This window comes from Achroia grisella, unplaced genomic scaffold (assembly GCF_030625045.1).
Source record: "Achroia grisella isolate CSIRO2021 unplaced genomic scaffold, CSIRO_AGI_Agris_v1 utg853, whole genome shotgun sequence".
Lineage (NCBI taxonomy): Eukaryota > Metazoa > Arthropoda > Insecta > Lepidoptera > Pyralidae > Achroia > Achroia grisella.
Window position 1 is genome coordinate 466,665 of NW_026713043.1, and position 21,530 is coordinate 488,194.

The window sequence follows — 21,530 nt, forward strand, 5'->3', positions numbered from 1 at the left end:
TTGTATATTAAAAAATGTGAGTCGCAAAAAAAGCGGCGTCTATTAAATAATCGTTAACACCGTTTTATTCTAACAGTTTGTTGATCTTATTAGTAATAATACTTACCAAGATGGTCTATTAAAAAAAACTTAAAAATGTACTGTGTAGTTGAATATTTTTAATTGAGAGAATAATAAGTATACAGCCTATTTACATCTTATCTCAAGTCATCAAAAGCCATTATAAATATTATTTTATGTAAAGAATAGATAAGTACTATAATTACTTATATGTTGTAATATAGTTAAGACTCTTCTAACGTTATTTTAATTAAGATGTTTAATTTTACAAAAGAATCATGAAGTCTGTATTGATAGGTATTGATGAATTTATTGTAGGGATTTAACAACGACTTGGAACAATATATCTTTATATATTATAATGAATAATGATGATGTAAGTTGGTAAGCATATGTGATGCGCGTGCCTAATTGAGAGGTGCTAAACATAAAGAAATATGTTTATTTTATTTGTATCTTTCTGCTATTTTATATATACTTAAATATTTTACGCTAATTTTAGCGCGATCGTTGAGATTTTGATAAATATTGAGCATGAAATATTAGGACAAAAAATATATATAATTATTGAATGTGTATTGGCATTTTTGTAAATTTTAATTTACTTTTAAGTATTTTTATTAGGTGATAATGTTTAAAAATTAATAAAATTAATAACGTAATATTCTGAACTTCACATATAGCCGGGGAATAAGTAGGTATAGTAATTGTTAATACAAAAGCAGATTTCGACGAATTTGTAGCCACTTCATTCGATAATGGATTAACAGTTCGGGCAACATGATCGGAAATTACTGAACTATAAACAAATACGTATAATAGCGTACTTCCAACTAATGGCTGACAATTTATCACAAAAATGTATTATATATAACTTGTATAACGAATATAGACAATTGTTTTAAACTTCTCACGATTGTTTACAATCGTACACATTATATAAAAGAATATTTGCGTCCATTATTTAAGGGTCAACCCTCGTAATTTTTTTATTATCGTTGTTTAAAAATAGTAGGCGTAAACATTCCGTTTATATAATGTGTACAAATGTATACAATTATTAAAGAATGTAGTGTTTTATAAGAACCTAACGCTTTAATTGTCAAATTAACAATGCAACAACATTGAAGTATCACAAAACGATTAATTTAAATAACGGAAATGTTAGAATAAAAGGTATATTTGTAAGTTAATGGACGTTAGAGAAGTCCAGGAACGTAGAATCTCGAGTGGCGTTACGTAAATTTATTCGTGCTTTATTATTGGAGTACTTCAAAGAATAACATTTTAAGTTAAACTGTATACGTGACGGGGTTTTAGTATTGGCGCATTAGGTAAATCGTAAGCGGTCCTTTTTAACATGTATCACATTTGTATGCGGCGACTTAGCCGCACACACCTGACAGTTACGTTCAGGGGAAATAGCTGTGGAATATTACTTCAGTTCGGTTCATTTCTCCGTACCGTATTCTAGTAATTACATGGTATTCACTGTTATCTATTTGTTATGTGTACGTTATACATCTACGTACACATGTGGCTGATTCATAATATACTCCCCTGAGTGTCAAACAGCCCCGTCACTCATTCTCTGCTAACTATAAAGTAATGATCATTTTGACTGTTGAACGTTTTATCATAGTATGTTCTTATGCTATCCACTTACACTGCTTAAGAAAAGATCACATAAAGCTAAAAACTATTAACTTTTTTATTCAAATTTACATGTAGGTATATATGATATTTATATGTATGAAGATAAGCTATAAATTAGGGGATACAAATAACTGCACGAAAGAAAGGTTAGGAGTTATCATGAAAAATATATATAAAATTCATCGGCGTTAGATGTAACAATAAAAATAATATCACCGGAATTACGATTCCAGGAAAAGGTGCTAATTGGACTGACTAAAATCGTTGTTGAAAATATGAAATATGGAAATATTTTTTACCTTTAAATATGAATTGTAACGTAACGTCGGCGTAGTCGACCATCCACCGCAAACATACATATCTCCCGTATTTTTTTGTTTGACACTCGGGTTACCCCCCTTTTCACCCTTGGGTTCCACCCCTGGCCGCGCCTGAATGTATCAATTGGAGTAGGGGTAGTACAGTAAAACTTTGTTATCGATCTATAAGAATGTTGCAAAAATAATACCACCAAAAAGGGTCGGCAACGCGCACGTGTCACCCCTGTTGTTTCAGGCATACATAGGCTACGGTAACCGTTTACCATGAAATGGGCCACCTACATAAAAAAAACCAAATATGAATTATACGCAGAGATTAATTATACTAGGATTTGTAGTTTTTGTTTCCGTACCGATCTGTTTGTGTGTTTGTTAAGTTTTTGTGTCAATATGTACGTATGTCACCTATGTCCATTACACTTATAACACCGAGCCGGCTCTTGCCTAAAATACCTCATAGTTGATCAATCAGTTAGTTATCTATATCCCGCATGTTATATATATATTGTTAATTTCTTACAATGTTTTATAATAATATTTCACATGTTCCTATATTATACGGCGATAACTTCTAAGTAGATTTCTTTAAATCTGAGTTCTATGCAATTCTTGTTTTTACCAAGTTATAACTTTTAATGACAGTGTTTATAGGTTTTTTAATAAACGTAAATCCACCTGAATGTTAGAGTTGATTCTAAAATATAAAGTTTTAAATTTTGGACAAATCTATAGCTATAAATTATTATAAAATGTTGCATATAATGAGGTAGGGTAATGGTAATAAATTGTGTTTACGTGGAAACATCGGATGAGGTAAGACGAGGCGGTTTTACTCTGCTGTCTGCTCCCACATTATTACAACGCAGTTACACCACGAGATTATAATTGTTTTTTCGCATGTGTGATCGTGTTACTTTGTATATTGCCATTGTTTTGCTAATCATTTATTAATTTAGTATCTTTTTATGAAACTAAAATATTGTCTCTAATTGTTAAATAAACGAATATATTATGCACAGACAATGCGGTCGATAAAGATTGGTGTGCGAAATAAAAGTTTTCTTTTTATATACAATTGTTTTTCTCCAAATGTATGCAATTATCTCATTAATATGTTTCCTCAAAACGTGATTTGATTTGATATGAATAGCCACATTCTGTCAAAAGTGTAGCTCGTCTTAATACGTAATATATAGACATTCATTCTAATTTTTAAAAAAATTGCAAAAGTAGTGTTTCCATTATATACGAACTAATTGCGAAATTTGTAACTCTGTCTGTCGAACATCGATAAATAATCGAAACCCCGGTGTCACAGATTCATAATAGGTACTTTATAGCGTTCTTCTTAATAGAAATGACTCATTAGAACTGTGTTGTAACTTCCGGGACTAAATGTCTATCAACTCGCGTTTTGAGGAAACACACGGTCTTTATCGTAATATTTCTTGTGTTTGTATGTGCAATATTAAAACAAACTCACGAAGGGTACTACTAACGTTTTAACGCTAAAATTTACACTTTATACAGTGGTAATATGATTAATATTGTAAAAACTTAGCAGTAAGTGCATGAACTATAATTATTATGATTTTTATTCTAGTAATACTTGCCCTATAATTTTTTTATTAAGTTTTTTGACTGACTTATTATATCTATTAATTATGTTATGTATTCATTATCCAATTTACAGCTAACCGTGATTTTGAAGTGTATTCAATATGTATAAATATGTTTTTCAAAATTCATGACACTGGTAAATAAATCACAGCTGAATTTTTATTAGATGATGGATTTATTGATAATGGCTAATTGTGATCGTAAAAGATGGTGTTCCATGTTGTTTATGCATCATCAGTTTTCGTAGTTATATGATGTATTAAAAATAATGTTATGATATAATATTATTTATTTATACTTATACAATGTTTCGAGACTCATAAATTTAAGTAATAGACTTGCGCACCGATGCCACGCCATGTTGATCCACGTCCTAAACATACATAAGTACGTTTATTGTACGAATGAATTTTAAAATAAGTAGTTATTATTAAAGTTTTCATAATTATAATTGAGATAAAATAAGCACAAAATTTTTATTTAATAACCTACAAAATATCCATCTTTATATTAATATTATACATATAGGATTTCCAAACCGTAACGAGATAAACCGAAAAATATATTTTTTTTATGGGTAAGTATAATTTTTGGTATAAACCTATTTTGCATGCGTGATCCAACCAAAAACGATTTCTTATTGAAAATTTACCATTATGTACTTGTTAGTTGAAGTTTTCACTTAAAATATGCGCTACATTGATTGTGATAAACATTACAAGAATAAGAAATATCGGTGAAGATCTACAAATTACCAACTCTCAGCGATGTTCCCTGTCAAGGGAGAGATGTTTGTTTACTGTAGTACCTATATAGTTTTTTACACACTACCAGGAATAGTTACAATTATAAAACAATCTCAATCATAGACGTAGCATCTGTATTAATAATCTAAGCTTCAAGCTTAATACTCTCTAAAAATATCGAAAAGTATTTCTAAGTAAATGTCCGTATTCGAGGGTCAGCGACTCCTCTTTACGTATTCTAATTATTTATATATAACGGCGGAGCCACCTCGCTAGAAAGCTACGTGTTTTGGGTTTTACGCGGCATTGCCCCAGAATAACACCCGTCGAGATTTCTTGGTAAGACCGCGTCGAGTATTTCGGAATCGGAAACAAGGATTCCGGGAAAACGCTGGCCTCAGCTCGCGCGCGCGTTGAGGACGCGCGATTAGTTTGTTTGTGTGGGTACGTAATAAATAACCTTCCAATGTATAATGCATGAGGTCCAAGCAGGCCGGCTTTTCGAGTTCGCGGCCACGAGCCCGAGCCGGCTCCCGCACTCGTTAGTCGTTACATGCTATGCTATCAATTTACTACTAACATTTCAAGGTAATGTTTCTTTTCCCAGAATAGAAAACTTAATCTGCTAAAGCGTTGGTGTACTTCTATAAATATATTTAGTAGTATGTATTTTTTTTTGTGCGTATCGTCTGCTAGATATTAATGAATTAAAGAACCAAAATAATGATGTTGATTACATTAGTGACTTCAAAGTAGCTGAACGGCATAATATAAAGGCGCCGCCCGTGTTTCATTGTTTATTTAATTCAATTCGCAGGCTCCCTAAAAATGCCAACTTTAATAACAATCTGTCAAACAGTATTAAATTTCTGGAGCAACTGTGAACAGGCAAAAACAAAGTAGACTGACCCCCAAACTGGAATATCATCCATAGCCTTGTTATCACTAAAGATAGTAATTTAACATTTGAAAACCGAATAAACAGGTAGAAGTGATCGTTAATAATGTCAGCTAGTCACCATTTGCTTGTAATGTAGGTACCTACGATATCAAGTCTACCTCCGCGCGTACCTCCTGGAAACCATTTAAATTCACAATGAGCAAACTGACTTGACATATTTTATGCTCATCCTATTATTTCCTACTGTCATTAGCATAGCTAGAATAACCATTTTATCATCATCTTAAAAAATACACTAAACTAGTGAAAGAGAGATAGATATATTTCTTTCTATCGGGGGATTATAGAAAGAAATATTTAGATTCGATTTTGTCCACGCATAGTTATGGAAACCCATGAAACTATACTAACGAATATAGCATTTTTTCTCGTTACAGAATTAAAGAAAGTGTTTCAATTGAGGTTCTTGCTAGTTCTTCTCTATTGGATCTATATACCGAAGTGGACGGTAGGGAAAAAATTAAAATTATAATGTAAAAAAATTAACGTTCATAAGCGGCTAAAATGTCCTACATGAATAAATATTTTTTTAATTTGAATTTGAAGGGAAATCAAAGAGCTGTAAATCATTTTGCATGATTAACTATTTAGACCTCTGTTTTTATTTAAAGTGATGCGGTCTGTTAAATGCTTTTTGAGCAAATAATCACTGGTATCGTTGTTTGCGTGTATGATATTCAACGATGTGATTGCGGTCTCTTTATTGACATACCTGTCACTCTGTATGAGTGACTGTTATGAGTGCAACTGTGCAATCAAAGTCATTCTCACTAATTTCTATTATCATATGTTATTGTTGTGTATTTTCCTTGAAATTATCATTTGAAACTTTAAAACTTGAATAAAAATAATAAATAAGGTTAAATATATTCAGCAGCATCTTTTTTACTATTAAATGTTGTTAACAAAATTGCTAATTTAATTAAACATTTGTCTGAACTTATCTGCTGTTTGCCTACAATTACAATCATTAATTCTGAATCTTTTCTAAGAGCATTATTTTTGTAATGTAAGAGGTAATCGTAATTGTAATTACTGACTTTCACTTAAGGACTCCCGTTATTCCTGAGTTTCTACAGAGATATTTAAAAAAATAAACATGTATACACATCTGATATAGTATATATAGATATATGACAACATGGCATCAGCATTTCAGCAACAAATATTTGCTTTAGACGCTCGATTCAATGCATATCGAGCGCCAAATTATCCCAATTTCAGTAAGTACTATTTGATTAATTTAAAAAAGTAGTTCTGTGGGTAATCTTAGATCTTAGACTTACATTACACATATGAATTGTTTTTAGAAACCTTATATATACGACGTCGCAGTCAACTTCTTCGAGAGAATGCTAAATTTAAGGTATATAAAAATTATATATTTACATTTGTTGTATAAAATTATCTATATAATTAATAATATTTTTTTCTTAATAGGATATAGAGACAATAAAAAAATATATAAATATTAGAAGTCAACTGCTGCAGAGGCGGTATGGCGTTCAGGATAACATATCCATCAGTTCAAGTTCTTCACGCCCAAGATCTAGTAGTAAGGTCAGTTTATGGAAATAATAATGTAATAATGACGAAAAGATATTTGTATGTAAAAGTATTTAATGAAATAATACCTTACATTTAAGGTAGGCATTAATCAACAGACCTTAAAGGATATTTTACTACTCCATACTAAGTTTCTTTGAAATCAGATAACTTTTTATAGCTGCGGGTCTAATATGCTACACAAATAATGAAATATAGATTTAACAAAACCTATTATTGTATTACTCTATGTAAGAAATTTATTAAAACCTACAGGCTATATAACACAAACTTTATTTTATCATTCATCATTTAAAAACCCCAAAAATAGTAAGAAGTGTGGGTAATGGAAGCAAAATGTGCTTAAGAAAAAATGAGATTTAATTATTTATTACCTATACTTATAAGAGGTTAATTTAAAAATTTTATTAATTCATTGAGAAATATTGTTTTTAATTTTAATTCCTAATTGTTTTTATTATGTACTTTAGGCTAGTTTAGCATTTGATGATTATCCAAGCTCGAGCAAGAGAAAAAATGACATGACTATATCTGAAAATTATGCATTTTCTGGAGTTCATCATATATTTGATCAGGTATTATTTTAATAATTTTATTACATTTAAATCAGAGAAAGTTTAAATGATAATAACGTACATACTTCCCAGGAGGAAGTATCATCCAATTCAATTGAGAAGAATGGCAAGAAATACATCTGAATTTTTTTCTTAAGTTATTATATAGTTATAAATAAAATATGTTATAAATCTACTTCTAATTTTTTGTCCTACTAATTATAATGTACAATCAAACCTAAATCTAGAAACCTTGTTTTTCAGCACACTGATCAAGTGAGTGTAGTGAAGTTTGCTAATAACGACAGATCGAAATTGTGCTGTGCGTCGCATGATGGCACCGTGTCCATCTGTGACGTAATGGCTTCACCACCACGCGTAAGTTTTGTTCTCGAGGGACACACCAAGGCGGTGACCGGTAAGATTTTTTTTACTGAAATGTCACATCTTGGTAAAGTGATTTAACACACCGGGATTCTTACGATTATGACCAGTCAATTCCTTGCATGATGCACACATTTTATTCAAGTATATGATTATTTTTATCGGTCTGGATGTTTTCTGCATAGAAATACAAAAATAATAATTAAATATTTATATCAGTTGTATAGTGCCCATAACAAAAGCTTTGCTTAGCTTGGGACTAAATGGCGCTGTGTGAACTACGTACTATCCTAAGTTTTTATTGTCTTTATGTAATTGTATATTATGTCCATCTATATTGTCCACGTTTACATAACTGTAGTTTTATGTGATTTGAAATAAATATCTTATCTATAAAGAAGCTAATGGCTCACTCGATGGCAAGTTGTGGTATCATCATCAACATAATCAAAAGTTAATCTTTTATACATGTATCAATTGTGTAAATGCTCTACTTGTATAATACATAATATATGTATGTCTGGGGCATATAGGGTGTGATTGGTCGGCGTCGAACGAGCTTCTGGTGACAAGTGGACTGGATGGAACGCTTTGTCTATGGGACGTAACGCGCCGGCGGCGGCTACGCGTGGTGGCAGACCAACTGGCCGCACCCCTTCTCTGTTGCGTCTTCCAGCCGGCTAATAACAACATGGTCATTGTATCCTTGTCATATGCTCGATATTATCCTCGTATTCTACAGTAATACGTACTAGTTCATCTGCGAGACCTAGGATGCCACATGATGACAGCTTCGAAGGACAGTCTGTGGCACAGATAATATACAGTACAATAGTGGCACTATGTTGTAGCAATTGATTATTGCTTTTACCACCTTTATATTGACTTCCTCTTTTAAATTCAGTTCGTTAGAAATCCATTCAATTATAGTTTTAGTCCATCTCGTACTTCCATAAAGTACGGCAAATTTGAAATGCGATGTCACAGAACTCCCATTTTTAAGAAAAGAAAATTTTACTTAATAATGTGTCCAGCTGTGATATGGAGAGGGGGATCGGGTAAATATGACTGAATCTGGTATGACGTAGTTATTATTATGTGAGAATAAAGTTTATTGACTAATGTAGTAAATTAATAAATAAATAATGATATCCTTAAGAACATTTCTATATATATAGGCTGGTAACGCTCGAGGTATGGTCGAAGTACTCAATGTGTCTACTGGGATATATCCGAAGGGTAATTACACGTTAAATTATATAGCAAAACAAAAGAATAAATTATTAATAACCAGCTTATATGTCTTTCATGACTTTGTCTAATTTCACGTAAGAACACAAAATAATTGTTATAAAATTACAATACTCTAGGTACTCTAATTTGAAGAATCCGGAACCTTATTGACTACATTATTCTTACTCTTAAGATAAAAGTATTCCGGTAGACGCTACATATCAGAAAAGGTATACTTGAAAACACAGAGCAATAATTATAGCCAGACATCGTTTGTTGCACATTTTTCAGGCGGCACCAGCATCCTGGGTGGGAGGGTGTTGTCGATAGCATGTGAATCTAGCGGCAGAATGTTCTGGGCGGCAAACGATAAGGTATTATTTAGCACATAAAATAAATATTTCGTTTGTTTTTCATTTATTCAAAATTTAAAGAGTACATATATTATTTACTGGAAATCCTGTTAACTAAATGAACCATATATTTATACTATGTATTTGTTAAGGGGCCGTTCAAGTATTACGTAAGCACTATAGGGGGGCGGGGGGTCTTTTCTTTGCTTATTTTGGATGACTGATGATTACGTCATGAACTTTTTTACATATATTTAAAAAAACAATACATTAATTGAGAAATGTTTCCGTACGCCTGGGGGGCGGGGTAAGAGCTTTGCTTACTTTTGCTGACAACGGGGGATGAGGGGTAAATAATTGTGATAAATCTGCTTAGGTAATACTTGAACAGCCCCTAATTGGAATATTATGTTATCTGTGATTGATAGTTAAATCTCTAATAAAAATCCGGCTCAAGGGATCAAAAATTTTAAGGTATATCATCTTTTATTATTGTATACCGTAAATTTAAATAAAAAAAGATGTGTGATACTGATACATACTGATGATACTGATACATCAGATTAGGGATTGTAGAATATTAAGTACCTATCGTATATACTAAACTAAAATAAATTTATTTAGCAAATATTATTGACATTAACATGCATTACAAATAGCATAGATTAAATTAAATTGGCCGCATGCATACATGTACACATGTACATATACATACCACATAGCTACACCTACAGAATAAAACAATTATAAATCAATAGTGAGCCGATATTAAGTATTCTTAGTTAGAGATGTTAGTACATGATATGTACCATACACGTACATAATGCTATTGGCGAAGATTATTAATAGACATAGGACAATTTAATATGATTAGGAACATGTAAAGTTACATCGTTAATCTTCCTAAAATAAATTATATTATAATCATGAACTGTGGCAGGGTGTCATAGTGAGCTATCGGCTGGAGGGCGCGGGCGGCGCGCTCAGCAAGCTGCGGCGGTGTATTGTAGGCGGCGCAGCTAGCTGCGTCAGCTGGAGCCCGTATCTCGCGCGACACCCCGCTCTGCTCGTCAGCGCGGCCGACAACTCGCTCTACCTGTTCCGGTATGTTTTAAAATAGAATAGAATTTACCGCCGACACTTCACTCTACCTGTTCCAGTAATTTTTAAAATAGAATAGAATTTACCGCCTCCAACTAGCTCTTCCGGTATGTTCTGTCTCATGTACTTAATACATTAAAAAATAGTTATTTTTAATGTTTCGTGCCTAATACAATTTGTTCCACAATTAGCGAAATATGTGTACTGAGCAGGTATACAATCGGTCGAAGTGGGAGCGAGAGGTATACCAGCGTAATCTCTACAATCTTCTAAAAAAACTTGGTCTGTCTATAATGGCACATACTAGAGCTGTACTGGCAGGCTCCTACCAGATTTGACTGGGCAAAGAGAGAAATACGAGCGGCGAAGGTGAGTGTTGCCGTACAACGGCAAAGGCCTTAAACCTACACCCGGGTCACAAGTCCCGGGAACTGCTCTGAGTTTCCCTCTCTGCTACACGATAGACCCGCATGGTAAATCCACGGACTGCTAAGGTTCGTTAGTCTTGTTTCTTCTTACATCATTCCAACCATATCCTAATACTTTTCATTGTTCATACTTAAATCAGGATAGTGGACCGCGAGGGTAGTTTGGTGTTGAAGAAGCGTTTCGACACCCTACACAGCGTGCACAGTGTGAAGTCGACGTTTTGCCCGATCATGTCGTTCCGGCGGGGCGTGTGCGTGGTCACCGGCAGCGAGGACTCCTGCGTGTATTTCCTCGACATAGAAGGGCACGCCGACCAACCGGTCGTAAATAAACTACAAGGTAACTATAATAGCTGACGAAATCAAAATTGATTTTACTACTTTCTATTTAATATCTATTAAAAGATATTAAATATTAATAGTAAAGTAAATAGTTATGCAATATCTAATGAATTGCATAAAAATTCAGAGGATGTAGATTTTCTAAGTTTACTTTAGACACCACAATGCCTCTGATATGAGGGCATGGATTCCTAAGATGCTGATCACAGATCTAGTTTGGGTGCCTTTTTGGGTTTCTTACAAGTTTCCTAATATGATAAGTGCTATTGTTATATATATTTATTTACAGAATGTCTTTTTTAATTATACCCTTTGCGTTATTACGATGCATAAGCTATGAACTGTACAATTTCCAGTAGTTCTTTGCATGAAAGAGTAACAAATATTTATCCATCCATATTCATAAACTTGCGCGTTTATAATATTAGTGAGATAAGATTTATACAATAACATGTTTAAATTACAGATTTATACAATTTTATAAGGTTACACCAAAATATTAGCACTATACCCATTACATTTACAAACATTTACAAACGTTTTATTATTATTATATATATTGTTTAAGTTTATGCTAAGTTTTTATTCAAATTCAAATTCAAGTCATTTTGTTCACAGGACACGCGTCGCCTGTGCTGGGCGTCAGCTTCAGCTACGACGAGAGCTTGCTGGCTACCAGCGATGTATCTGGTCTAGTTATCATATGGCGACGCAGTTGACAGCGGTCGGCCCGTACCGACCAGTAATAGTATTTTTTGTATATACATCTTATTCTAGTAATTGTAAATAAATTATGTATAAACATTAATAGTACTTAAAAATGTATCCATGTAAAATTGAATATAAATAGATAAATTTAAAAAAGATGTATTAATATATTTTTCTGTTCACATTTTGAGGTTCTTTTTTTCAGTTTAGTTACAGGTTATAATTGGTTTATTCGTTTAGGATCAAATGTCGCAGACAGACGGATACACAGACAGGATAATTAATACCCCTATTTTACGAAACTATGAAATTGTTAATCTGAACAATAAACAATATTGTTCATTTCAACTGTATTCTATAAATTGTGTAGACTCAAATAGGATAATTTTAACTTAAACTGGTTCATTGAAGGTACCTATTTTTACTATTATGATAGAGTAACAATCGCTCTGTATTGTGTAGATAAATAACATTTATTCATGAACGTAAATAACTTAGGATTTATTCACAGAAATAAAAATCACATATTGAGTCACAAGTTTCATTTATTATTATTCTTTTTCATAGAAATACTTTTAAAAGACTCGACAAAGTCACAATATGAAAAGACTTTTGATGCGTTCACATTCACTAAATACTGCCTACAGCTCATACAAATCAATAACAACTTACAAACAATAAATATCATAATTATTGGACAATTCATTCAAATAATTCCTTGTACTGTATATTAATGTAAAGAGACGAGTTTGTTACGTTGGAGATTTCTCGAACCAGAATATAATTTCGTAATACATTCTTAGAGAAAAAGGACCACAAAGTCGCAGCTTGTGGCCGACAATAATCTAGATATTACTAACTTGTGTATACATGAAGTGAGATAAAATCGGAGGTGGCATTGACGTCAGGACCACGCCTCCCTCCCCATCTACCTTTTGAACCAGCTCCTTCTAGACAAAGCATATTTCTATCAGCGGTATCGCATGCAGAAAAGTCTAAATGTATGTAGCGAGAATAGCCTATGTTTATGGGTCGCATACAGTTTTCATTTTTTTTTCTTGTGATATCGCTAACAAAAATGCGCTAAGGAGCTAAGTCCAGAAATCTCACCAACAACCATAACAAGATACCATCCCTACTTAGTAACAAAATGAACATCTATCACATATTTACACCTGTACATTAACGAAAACTTATTAAACTGTAAAAAATAATGTTCAGAACAATAAACATGTAGTAATTTGAATTAATAATTTGCAATCATCGTAAAAACATCTCCAAATCTATAAACATTAAATTATATTTACAGTAATAATAACTAAACAACTAAAACGCAATGATATGGAAATGAGAGGAATTGCACATCAGGTTCACACTTGGACGTATTGCATACTATATTGATGACGTAATTTTAGTGGCACTCACTTCTGTACAGTCAGCAACAGAAATGTTACAACATTGATTGATATTGGCTCATACTGATCGCAAAAGGAACAATGAATAGTTACAGAATATATGCGATATCTTAACATAAGCATAGTTCATACTAAAGTACGATAAAGTTATCTTTGAGTTCCAAAAAAATTAAATTTTGAAACTGTTGCTACATTTACTTTATTATTTATATCAGGGGTCCACATAAAATATAAGTACGGTCTATATCATGTATTTATGCATATCCTTATATTTAGAAACAGGTTTTCTGAAATCGACCATCATAGGTACAATTCATTTTATTCGAGATTGCGTTTCTTTCCTGTCAATGTGCGCCGGCCCTGAATCATTTCTGTTGCTGAGTTCATGTACAAATAACACGCTACGTCGAACTCACCACAATAAGATACATCTAACTCTACACTTACAATTATAACATTTCTTAACTAACAATTGGCTTTTTAACCTCAATAGGTATAGACCGAAATATTTAAATTTTGTTATCCTTATTACATTCGAGGACTAAATGATGGAAGATGCGTGATACTCACTTGTGCGTAATCTATAGCCGCAAATATAATTTAGACAATGATTTTGTTATTATCAGATACTTGTTTTTTCTTTTAACTGTGACATTAAATCATTTATATGTTTATTCATTTTAATAATATCTAGCCCCAAGGTAAGCTAGCTAGAGCTTTTGTTATGGGTACTAGACAACTGATAAAAATACATACATTTCATAGGAAACACCCAGACAGATACAAAAAATCATACTCATGAATACAAATGTTTGTACCGCGCGGGGAATCGAACCCGCGACCATCGGAAGTAAAGCGGTGTGCTAAACCGTAAGACCACCGATGCCGTCAAATCACTGTTAATTATATTAATTAAATATCATGTAATATTTCAATAATTAATTATTACATGATCTGTGGTACTTGTCATCATTCAAGTATCTGAACGTAACTGTATAATCGAATTCACTACGACATTATGAAATGAGATTAAAAAGTTTACGTATGAAAAAATCTAGCAAGTACAACATTGGGCGGTAATAATCGTACAAAATTGGATAGGCCTTAATTAGCAGTATTTACCACGAAAAACAGTAGAAAACATTAATAATATAACAGCTATTACTTACTGCAGGAAATGTATCAAAAATGCATTATATGTAAAGTGCGGCACAGTGAATAATGTAACATAATTAAAACCAATCATTCGATAAAACCATTCAAAATTGTCCATGCAATTTTAAATTTAGTATACTTTCTTATACGCGATTTTTTTCAATGTCCCTATTCGTGGCAATACTGTAATAGAATGTAATTAAAATTAGCCAGATCAAACCATTTAAAACTGTAAAAAGTATTCGAAAGTCCTTATTAATAATCAGTATTAAAAGTGTTCCATTACATTTAATGGCTTTTGTACCTTATGTCGTGATTGAATATGTTGCTAATATTATTGTAGTATGTATGAAGTATTAATAATTAATGTATGGGGCTCATTCATGATCAACTTTTTAATATGCTCTCAACTGCAGATTAAAACGCCACCTACATACATATGGGTTAGGGCGAATTAATTACGAGAATTAATGAATTTTGATATGAAATTTCACTTTAAAATTGTAAGGATTGTGTAATTAGTATTATAATCAAATGTAAGCTAAGATTTATGACAGTAATAGATTTCGATACTTTAACACTTTGATTTTCGTTTAAAAACGTAGGTGGCCTAGAATGATCTGATTTGATATTTATATATTTAATTTACGTAAAAAAAGTTCTTTGTATTTATACGCATATATTTTTTGTAGTTTTATATAAAAGAGTTTGACCACTTACTAATTGTTAAGAGATATTAAACTTAAACATATCTAAATAAAGGTTTGGTAATACTAAATCTTGGCTATTGTAATGGCATTATTTACAGCATGTCCCAATTTTTCTTTTTTTCGGACTACTCTAATGCTGTTGGCCGCGGCTGGCCTTTACAGCTTCACCGGACGAAAAGTCACAAGCTACTATACGTCTATTCAATTGCTTGCTCGACATGCTGTTACACCGCCCGGAATTACGTCATAACTTTAGCTTAAGAAATTACATAATGTATACAGGATGTTTCCAAAATTTCATAGCACTGTTTATGTATTTTACAATGTTGATGACATTTTAAGTACTGAATGTAATTTTTTTAACGCGCGTCATCCATTGTTTAATTGTCGCTTCTCCCAAGGGGTATTTCATCGTCGACATCGGGCGGATTTTTTATAATAAAATATAACAACATCAGTGACAATGACATTTTAGATTCTATTTAAATAGGTCTAAAACCATGTTTAATATAGAAATGTAAAAATTATAGCCATTCAGTACAAGACATCGTATCATTATCGTAACCTACATATCTAATAAGTACTATTTCAAAAGCAGATATTTTGAAAACACCTTATATAGTACAATTATAAATTAATCACATTCAAAATCTTATGTAATATGAGTGAAGAGTATAATAATTACAAAACATTTCTAAAGAGTCCCCTTCATACAAGTAACCAGTACAGTATTGAGGACTTCGTAGGTTTTGCTTTAGTCCGTTACCACAAATTCCGAGGGCGGTGACTATTTTAATATAGAGATAATCCTATTTATACAATAACAATACCACTACTGTTAACATTTTCTATAATTAGGAGATGTTCGGAGTCGTTTTGTTCCGTTCTAGAGTAGCCTTAGAGCTGCTCTCTATACCGGAGTCCTCGTCGCCGCTATCCAGTACCGTACCCTCACCTTTGACTGCTTCCACCACTTTTGGACTTTCTACTTTGTTCTCACTGTTCTCTTCAGCGTGAACGTCTTCTGTGAGTATGATACCCTTTTGTTCGGGATCGACTTTCTGAACGCACTTACCGAATGTGGAGAAGGTGGGTTCTGGTAGTGGCAGATCGTCGCTTTCCTTCGGTAGCGGTAGCGAGGTACTAACGATCGGTGTTTCATCGCTCATCACCAGCGGCGTACTACTGACCTCGCTCGGCCTCTCGTCTTGGACCTTGTGTCGTTTCGGCTTGTCTAGCATAAAGTTGAAAACCCTGTTATGTCTCGGCGATGGCAAGTGCGGACTCGGAGGCAGGTCGAGCTTCAGTTTATCCCTCGTGTGTCTCAGACCACCTAGAGCCTCGCCGCCCGGTGAGCTCGGACTGACCGATTCACTGGAGCTCCCACTGTCGACCACCCGCCAGCACTGACCGAGGTCGGTTTCCGGCAATTTCTTGGTTTTGTAGTCTTCTTCGGTAGTTGTAGACCCTGGAGTGATATCTTCAACTCCCGAGTCTGGTGTTGTGAAGTCTAGTGAAGGTGTCCTGGTGTGGACAAGTGTGGTGGTGTGGGCCGTGGTGGTAGCGGTGGGCAGCGGCGACGGCGGCGGTGGGAAGTCGTCGACGTCGTCCAGCTCGCGGTCGAGTAGCGCCGGCTTCATGTGCATGCCGGGGAAAAACTGGCTCGTTGTTGTCATTATGCCCAGACTCTCGAATGGCCGAGCCGAAGACGATATGAAGAAATCCTCGTCGTAATCTAAATAAATAATAATACAAAATGCAAATGAAATAAACTTTTTAGGATGGTATAAAAGGGGAAACCTACAATAATATTCACAAAACTTAACATCTTTTCCTGACTTGATAGTATTCGGTAACCGTCGCCTATGTATATGATGAACATTATGATCGTCACGGTATCATGCGAATATGTCATGCCTCATGGTCTATGATTTCACTTCCTAATTGCAGCCTACAACCGAAACAGCTTACAAAGTACGCTGTTCTTTATCGAAGGGGACCTTTATATTAGATGGTATTTGTCGATACAATTAAAGCAAAACCAAAACAGCTTCTAAAGTAAGCTGTTCTTTATCTTAGTTGACCTATATATTACATTGTATTTGTCTACAATTAAAGCAATTCCCGAGACTTGTGTGTTGTCTTACTCAAGTTCTAAAATATATGTCATTTGTTAAATCAAAGGATGGAACTTACCGGCACCGAATGCAATACCACCCCGCAGTGGATACAAGTCTAGCGCATTCGGAGCTCCAAAGAGTTGACCGTAGCCTAACTCCGCCTCTTCTGCACTGCTGGGGTCCCAGTCTATAAAATGACAATTAATTTTATATGGTCATACACCATTTTTATTAACACTATAAAACCTAATTACATTATGTAAATAGGCCAAAAAAAAATATTTCTTCGGTGCAGATTTTTTTATAGAATTAGGTGTTATTTTGCGGAACTCTATTTCACTACTTAATCGATTAATATTATTTTATTTAATTACGCTACTAAATTCTCGTGTCACAGGTTTTGTGTTTATACTCTTCCGAATACCCCTAAGTGTTAAATGTGCTTCACCACAATTTTTTTTTCATTATATCGTCAATTTTTTTTTATAGTGGCATTAAAAAATACATACAGCCTTAAATTTGCAACCCTCTACTCTACCTTATTTTTTAATAGTGATATTAATTTATATGGCAAAACAAAGTTTGTCGGGACATCTGGTATATATATAATAATTATTAGATTATATACGGTTCAGTTGTAACATACCTGTGTAGGTAGAGAAGTCCGGCATGTAAGCAGCGGGCGACTGAGTATCTAATTCGGCCACTTCGCGTGGATATTCGTACACGCAGTGATACTTCTGCCGTTTGAATACCACGCGCTTCTTGTGCTCCTGTGGATTATTTACTCATTACTTTGGAGTGGGTCCGTAAGATCTACTAAGGAACCAGTATCTTAGTTGTATTTGTCGACATTTTATTCGTAATAATTTACAGATTATATGCATAAGATATTAATGTTCATATACTATATAGTCAGGTGGTCGAATACAGTGAGTGAGACAGCAATACAATGTGTTCCCGTTCTCACCGAGGTTATAAATGTGCGAGGAAGCGAGGAGCTCGCGTTACACTAGCAGTTAGCGCGCTGCTGTAATGCCCAAATAATGTGTGATGGTACACTGTCATCCGAGTATTTTAATCGATTATAAAAATAAGGAGATGTTTGATCGATATTTTTTTTATGTATGTTCATTTATCGTGAATTGTCGACCGATGTTCATATACACGCCAGAGGGGACTTCCATCAGCTTCTATCCTTCCACACAGGTCCTTCTTCAGTCACTTTCATAACTTATCTCATATACACTATTCCGGAGACTTGAATGATGTTATATAAAATACACATACCGGTGTAGCTTGTTCAAAACTGCGCAGTGAAGACTTCGAGGGTGCAGCGCGGCAGTCCCACGAAGACGGCACAAACTCCACTTCATCACCCTCCGAGCCTGACCCGGAGTCTCCGGAAGCCTCCGATGGAGCGTCAGAAAACGCTTTGTCTTCCGCTTGTGCGTTGCCCGATTCGGTATTGTTGCCTCGTTGCTATATAATAACAATTGACTATATAAGTACAGTTGAAGACATTTCGCGACAAATGATCATGCACGTGTGATCAGCCATACAGATGAAAACCAAGCATCCATAGCAAAGCGAAAAAAGCAACATAAAGTTAATATGAACACTTAAACTACGCACCAAAACCGCAAGAACAATGTAATAATATGATTACAATAACCCTGGACAATACACACAGCGGCATCTAGTCCCAAGCTAAGTAAAGCTGATGTCAGCGGTACTAGATAATTGGTAGAAATACTTAGATAAATTTTTTGTAAATTTGTAAATACATAATATAGATAACACCCAGACCGATACAAACAAACATAATCATGAATACAAATGTCTGCACCGTGCGAATGTTTGCATCGAACTCGCGACCATCAGAAATAAAGCGGTGTGCAAATCCACAAGACTGCTGAGGCCGTCGTATTTCTATATGAATTGTACATTTAATAGGTGATTATGAGCGCGAAGTGCTGGTATGGGTGGGTTTTGTTATAGGTTAAAAAAGACAGTAACAAATAAATTAAATGTCCAACTATCTTTAGAAAATACGAGTAAACAGCTTAATTTATATGTGTATCTTATGCGATGTGTTTGCCAGTAAAGAAATTGCGTTTGGGGTTATTTTTTGAAGCAAGAACAAGCATTTAATCACAAATTTACCATTTATGTACCTAGCTTTACATGAGACCCATGAGAATTTAAGCACAGCAATTATCTCGTAAAACATCGATCCATTCCTAACCTAACTAATAACTCGTGTACGAATCCCCTTAAATGTGAGGGTTGTATGCAAACATTTGTGATTCGGATATGGGCTGGCCATATTCATATAAATGAAAAAAAAAACTATATGAATTCAATTTACATGATTAGACACAATACAACAAAAGGATGATGGATGGTGATAGAATGCATTTAATAGCTGTCTTTACACGACGTTCTTTCACGCGCGATCAGGAGCACCGGAATTCGTAAGTGCTTTTATAAATTAATTAATATTTTTTATATATTTTATAATTATTCATTTTTTCTTCTTTTGGCAAGAGGTTCATTTTTTTTTTGTAATCAATCGTACGTTGCGTGTTAGCGCGTACATTATTTTCCAAAGACACGTTTAAGATTAAAAAAATATCAATAACTCTATTTATGTCTTTGCTCTATAGTCCGATGTCCGTTATTTTACAATAATAATAGGCGCTCTAGCACCTTTTAAAAATAATAATGCTCTAGCATGCACGACTGCAGAGCGCGTGAATGCGCGAGCTGACAACGCGCGCGGTCTTTCTTATTACATTTGTTCACATACAGATTCTTTCCTGCGTAAAAGAGCGTACGTGAAAGCTAGCTAATGAGTAGAATGGTAGACAAGGGGGGACTTACATGGTCGAAGTGCGTGGACGGTACGACCGAGGTCTCGTGGCCGTCACCATCCTACGCGCCACACAGACAAGTTACAAACATGCAAGCACACCGACACCCACACGGGATTATAATACATACACATGTACAGTCGATATAGAACTTAAATAAATTTACTAAGCTATGCAAACTATCAGAACGTTGCCTTATTAAGGTACTTTGTTACGTGTAGGTACATTCGGATCGTCGGGTGCAAAGAACTGACTTAATAAAAATTTTAATAAATAAGTTTGTTACATAACTAGACGAGTGCTGTGAGTCATCCACTCTCATGTCACGCGTAAATTTAATATGGCAGTCATAAACTAAAAAGTGTTAAATTAAAATTACTTTAACTAGGTTTAGAGGCTAATCCAGCTCGAAGGATCAAAATAGTGAACTTCTTGGACAATTGAAAGTACTATTATTGATCGTTGGTCAATAATGAATGTGTGTTAATGTAATATGATCAGTAAACAAAGATTAATAAGGCATTACCTCTTACTTTGCACCAAACAATATATTTATCACATCAGTTAATTGATTTGAATAAGATGAAAAATAACAACTGTACATGTATACATATATACCATATTAAAGCCCTCTGATCAATTGGCAATAGAGTTTATAAACATACAGCTTTAATTTAATTTCACCGAGATTTGACAAGCCAAATAAGTTCAATAAATGATGATGACTAAACTAGAAATATTTGCCAACAGACCAGATAGCTCGAGATACTTCAGGTGTAAAAAGCGAAGAGCCTTTCCTTTAAATTAATCACTATTTAATATAAAATATAAATTTAACCCGATAGTCCAAAGCCTCTAACAAAAACATACTAGCAATCTTAGGGACCTATTATACTATCAAGTGATATAGATGGAATTATTCTCATCTTCATTCATAATATCTCAAGATGACAGTGACAGTTATTTACTGTCAAAATGTCGCAAACGACAATCAAACGACAAATGAAGGCTCTTAAATTGTTACTATAATCTAAACATAATTTGATAGTAGAATTTGTCCCTTAGTTTTCGATTACATCGACTGTTTATAAACCGAAAGTATCTGGAAACCATAGAGTTAAATTGTAACATGTTGTATAGTTACAAAATATTATTAATCTGTTCACTAAGCGAGGAAAAAGGAAAGATGCTGCCTACATAAACTCACACCATAACAAATCAT

At 33.8% G+C, this 21,530-nt stretch overlaps 2 protein-coding genes across 2 annotated transcripts in view; one reads left to right on the forward strand and one right to left on the reverse strand.

The window, feature by feature from the left end:
- The first annotated feature begins 6,155 nt into the window (after positions 1–6,155).
- LOC131852527 (WD repeat-containing protein 13-like) lies at positions 6,156–12,540 on the forward strand. Its single transcript, XM_059203201.1, has 11 exons — positions 6,156–6,586; positions 6,674–6,729; positions 6,804–6,923; positions 7,400–7,504; positions 7,748–7,901; positions 8,401–8,567; positions 9,046–9,106; positions 9,392–9,474; positions 10,394–10,557; positions 11,123–11,322; positions 11,943–12,540. The coding sequence occupies exons 1-11, from the start codon at positions 6,505–6,507 to the stop codon at positions 12,041–12,043; spliced, it is 1,293 nt and encodes a 430-aa protein (XP_059059184.1). The 5' UTR covers positions 6,156–6,504; the 3' UTR covers positions 12,044–12,540.
- Positions 12,541–15,175: 2,635 nt separating this feature from the next.
- The window catches only part of LOC131852498 (uncharacterized), a 38,383-nt gene continuing 32,028 nt past the window's right edge, over positions 15,176–21,530 (reverse strand). Inside the window, exons 17-21 of the mRNA XM_059203166.1 lie at positions 20,319–20,369; positions 18,723–18,914; positions 18,079–18,205; positions 17,509–17,619; positions 15,176–17,047 (exon numbers count right to left, since the gene is read on the reverse strand). Coding sequence (XP_059059149.1) covers positions 16,167–17,047; positions 17,509–17,619; positions 18,079–18,205; positions 18,723–18,914; positions 20,319–20,369 — 1,362 coding nt within the window. The 3' untranslated portion in view covers positions 15,176–16,166. The remainder of the gene's footprint in view (positions 17,048–17,508; positions 17,620–18,078; positions 18,206–18,722; positions 18,915–20,318; positions 20,370–21,530) is intronic.

What these genes read in the sequence shown, in the direction of transcription:
- LOC131852527 (XM_059203201.1), top strand. Translation starts at nt 6,505, where the DNA reads ATGGCATCAGCATTTCAGCAACAAATATTTGCTTTAGACGCTCGATTC. An exon ending in TACTGGGATATATCCGAAGG is followed by an intron (nt 9,107 to 9,391) that starts GTAATTACACGT and finishes CACATTTTTCAG; the next exon opens with GCGGCACCAGCATCCTGGGT. An exon ending in GGTCGTAAATAAACTACAAG is followed by an intron (nt 11,323 to 11,942) that starts GTAACTATAATA and finishes TTTTGTTCACAG; the next exon opens with GACACGCGTCGCCTGTGCTG.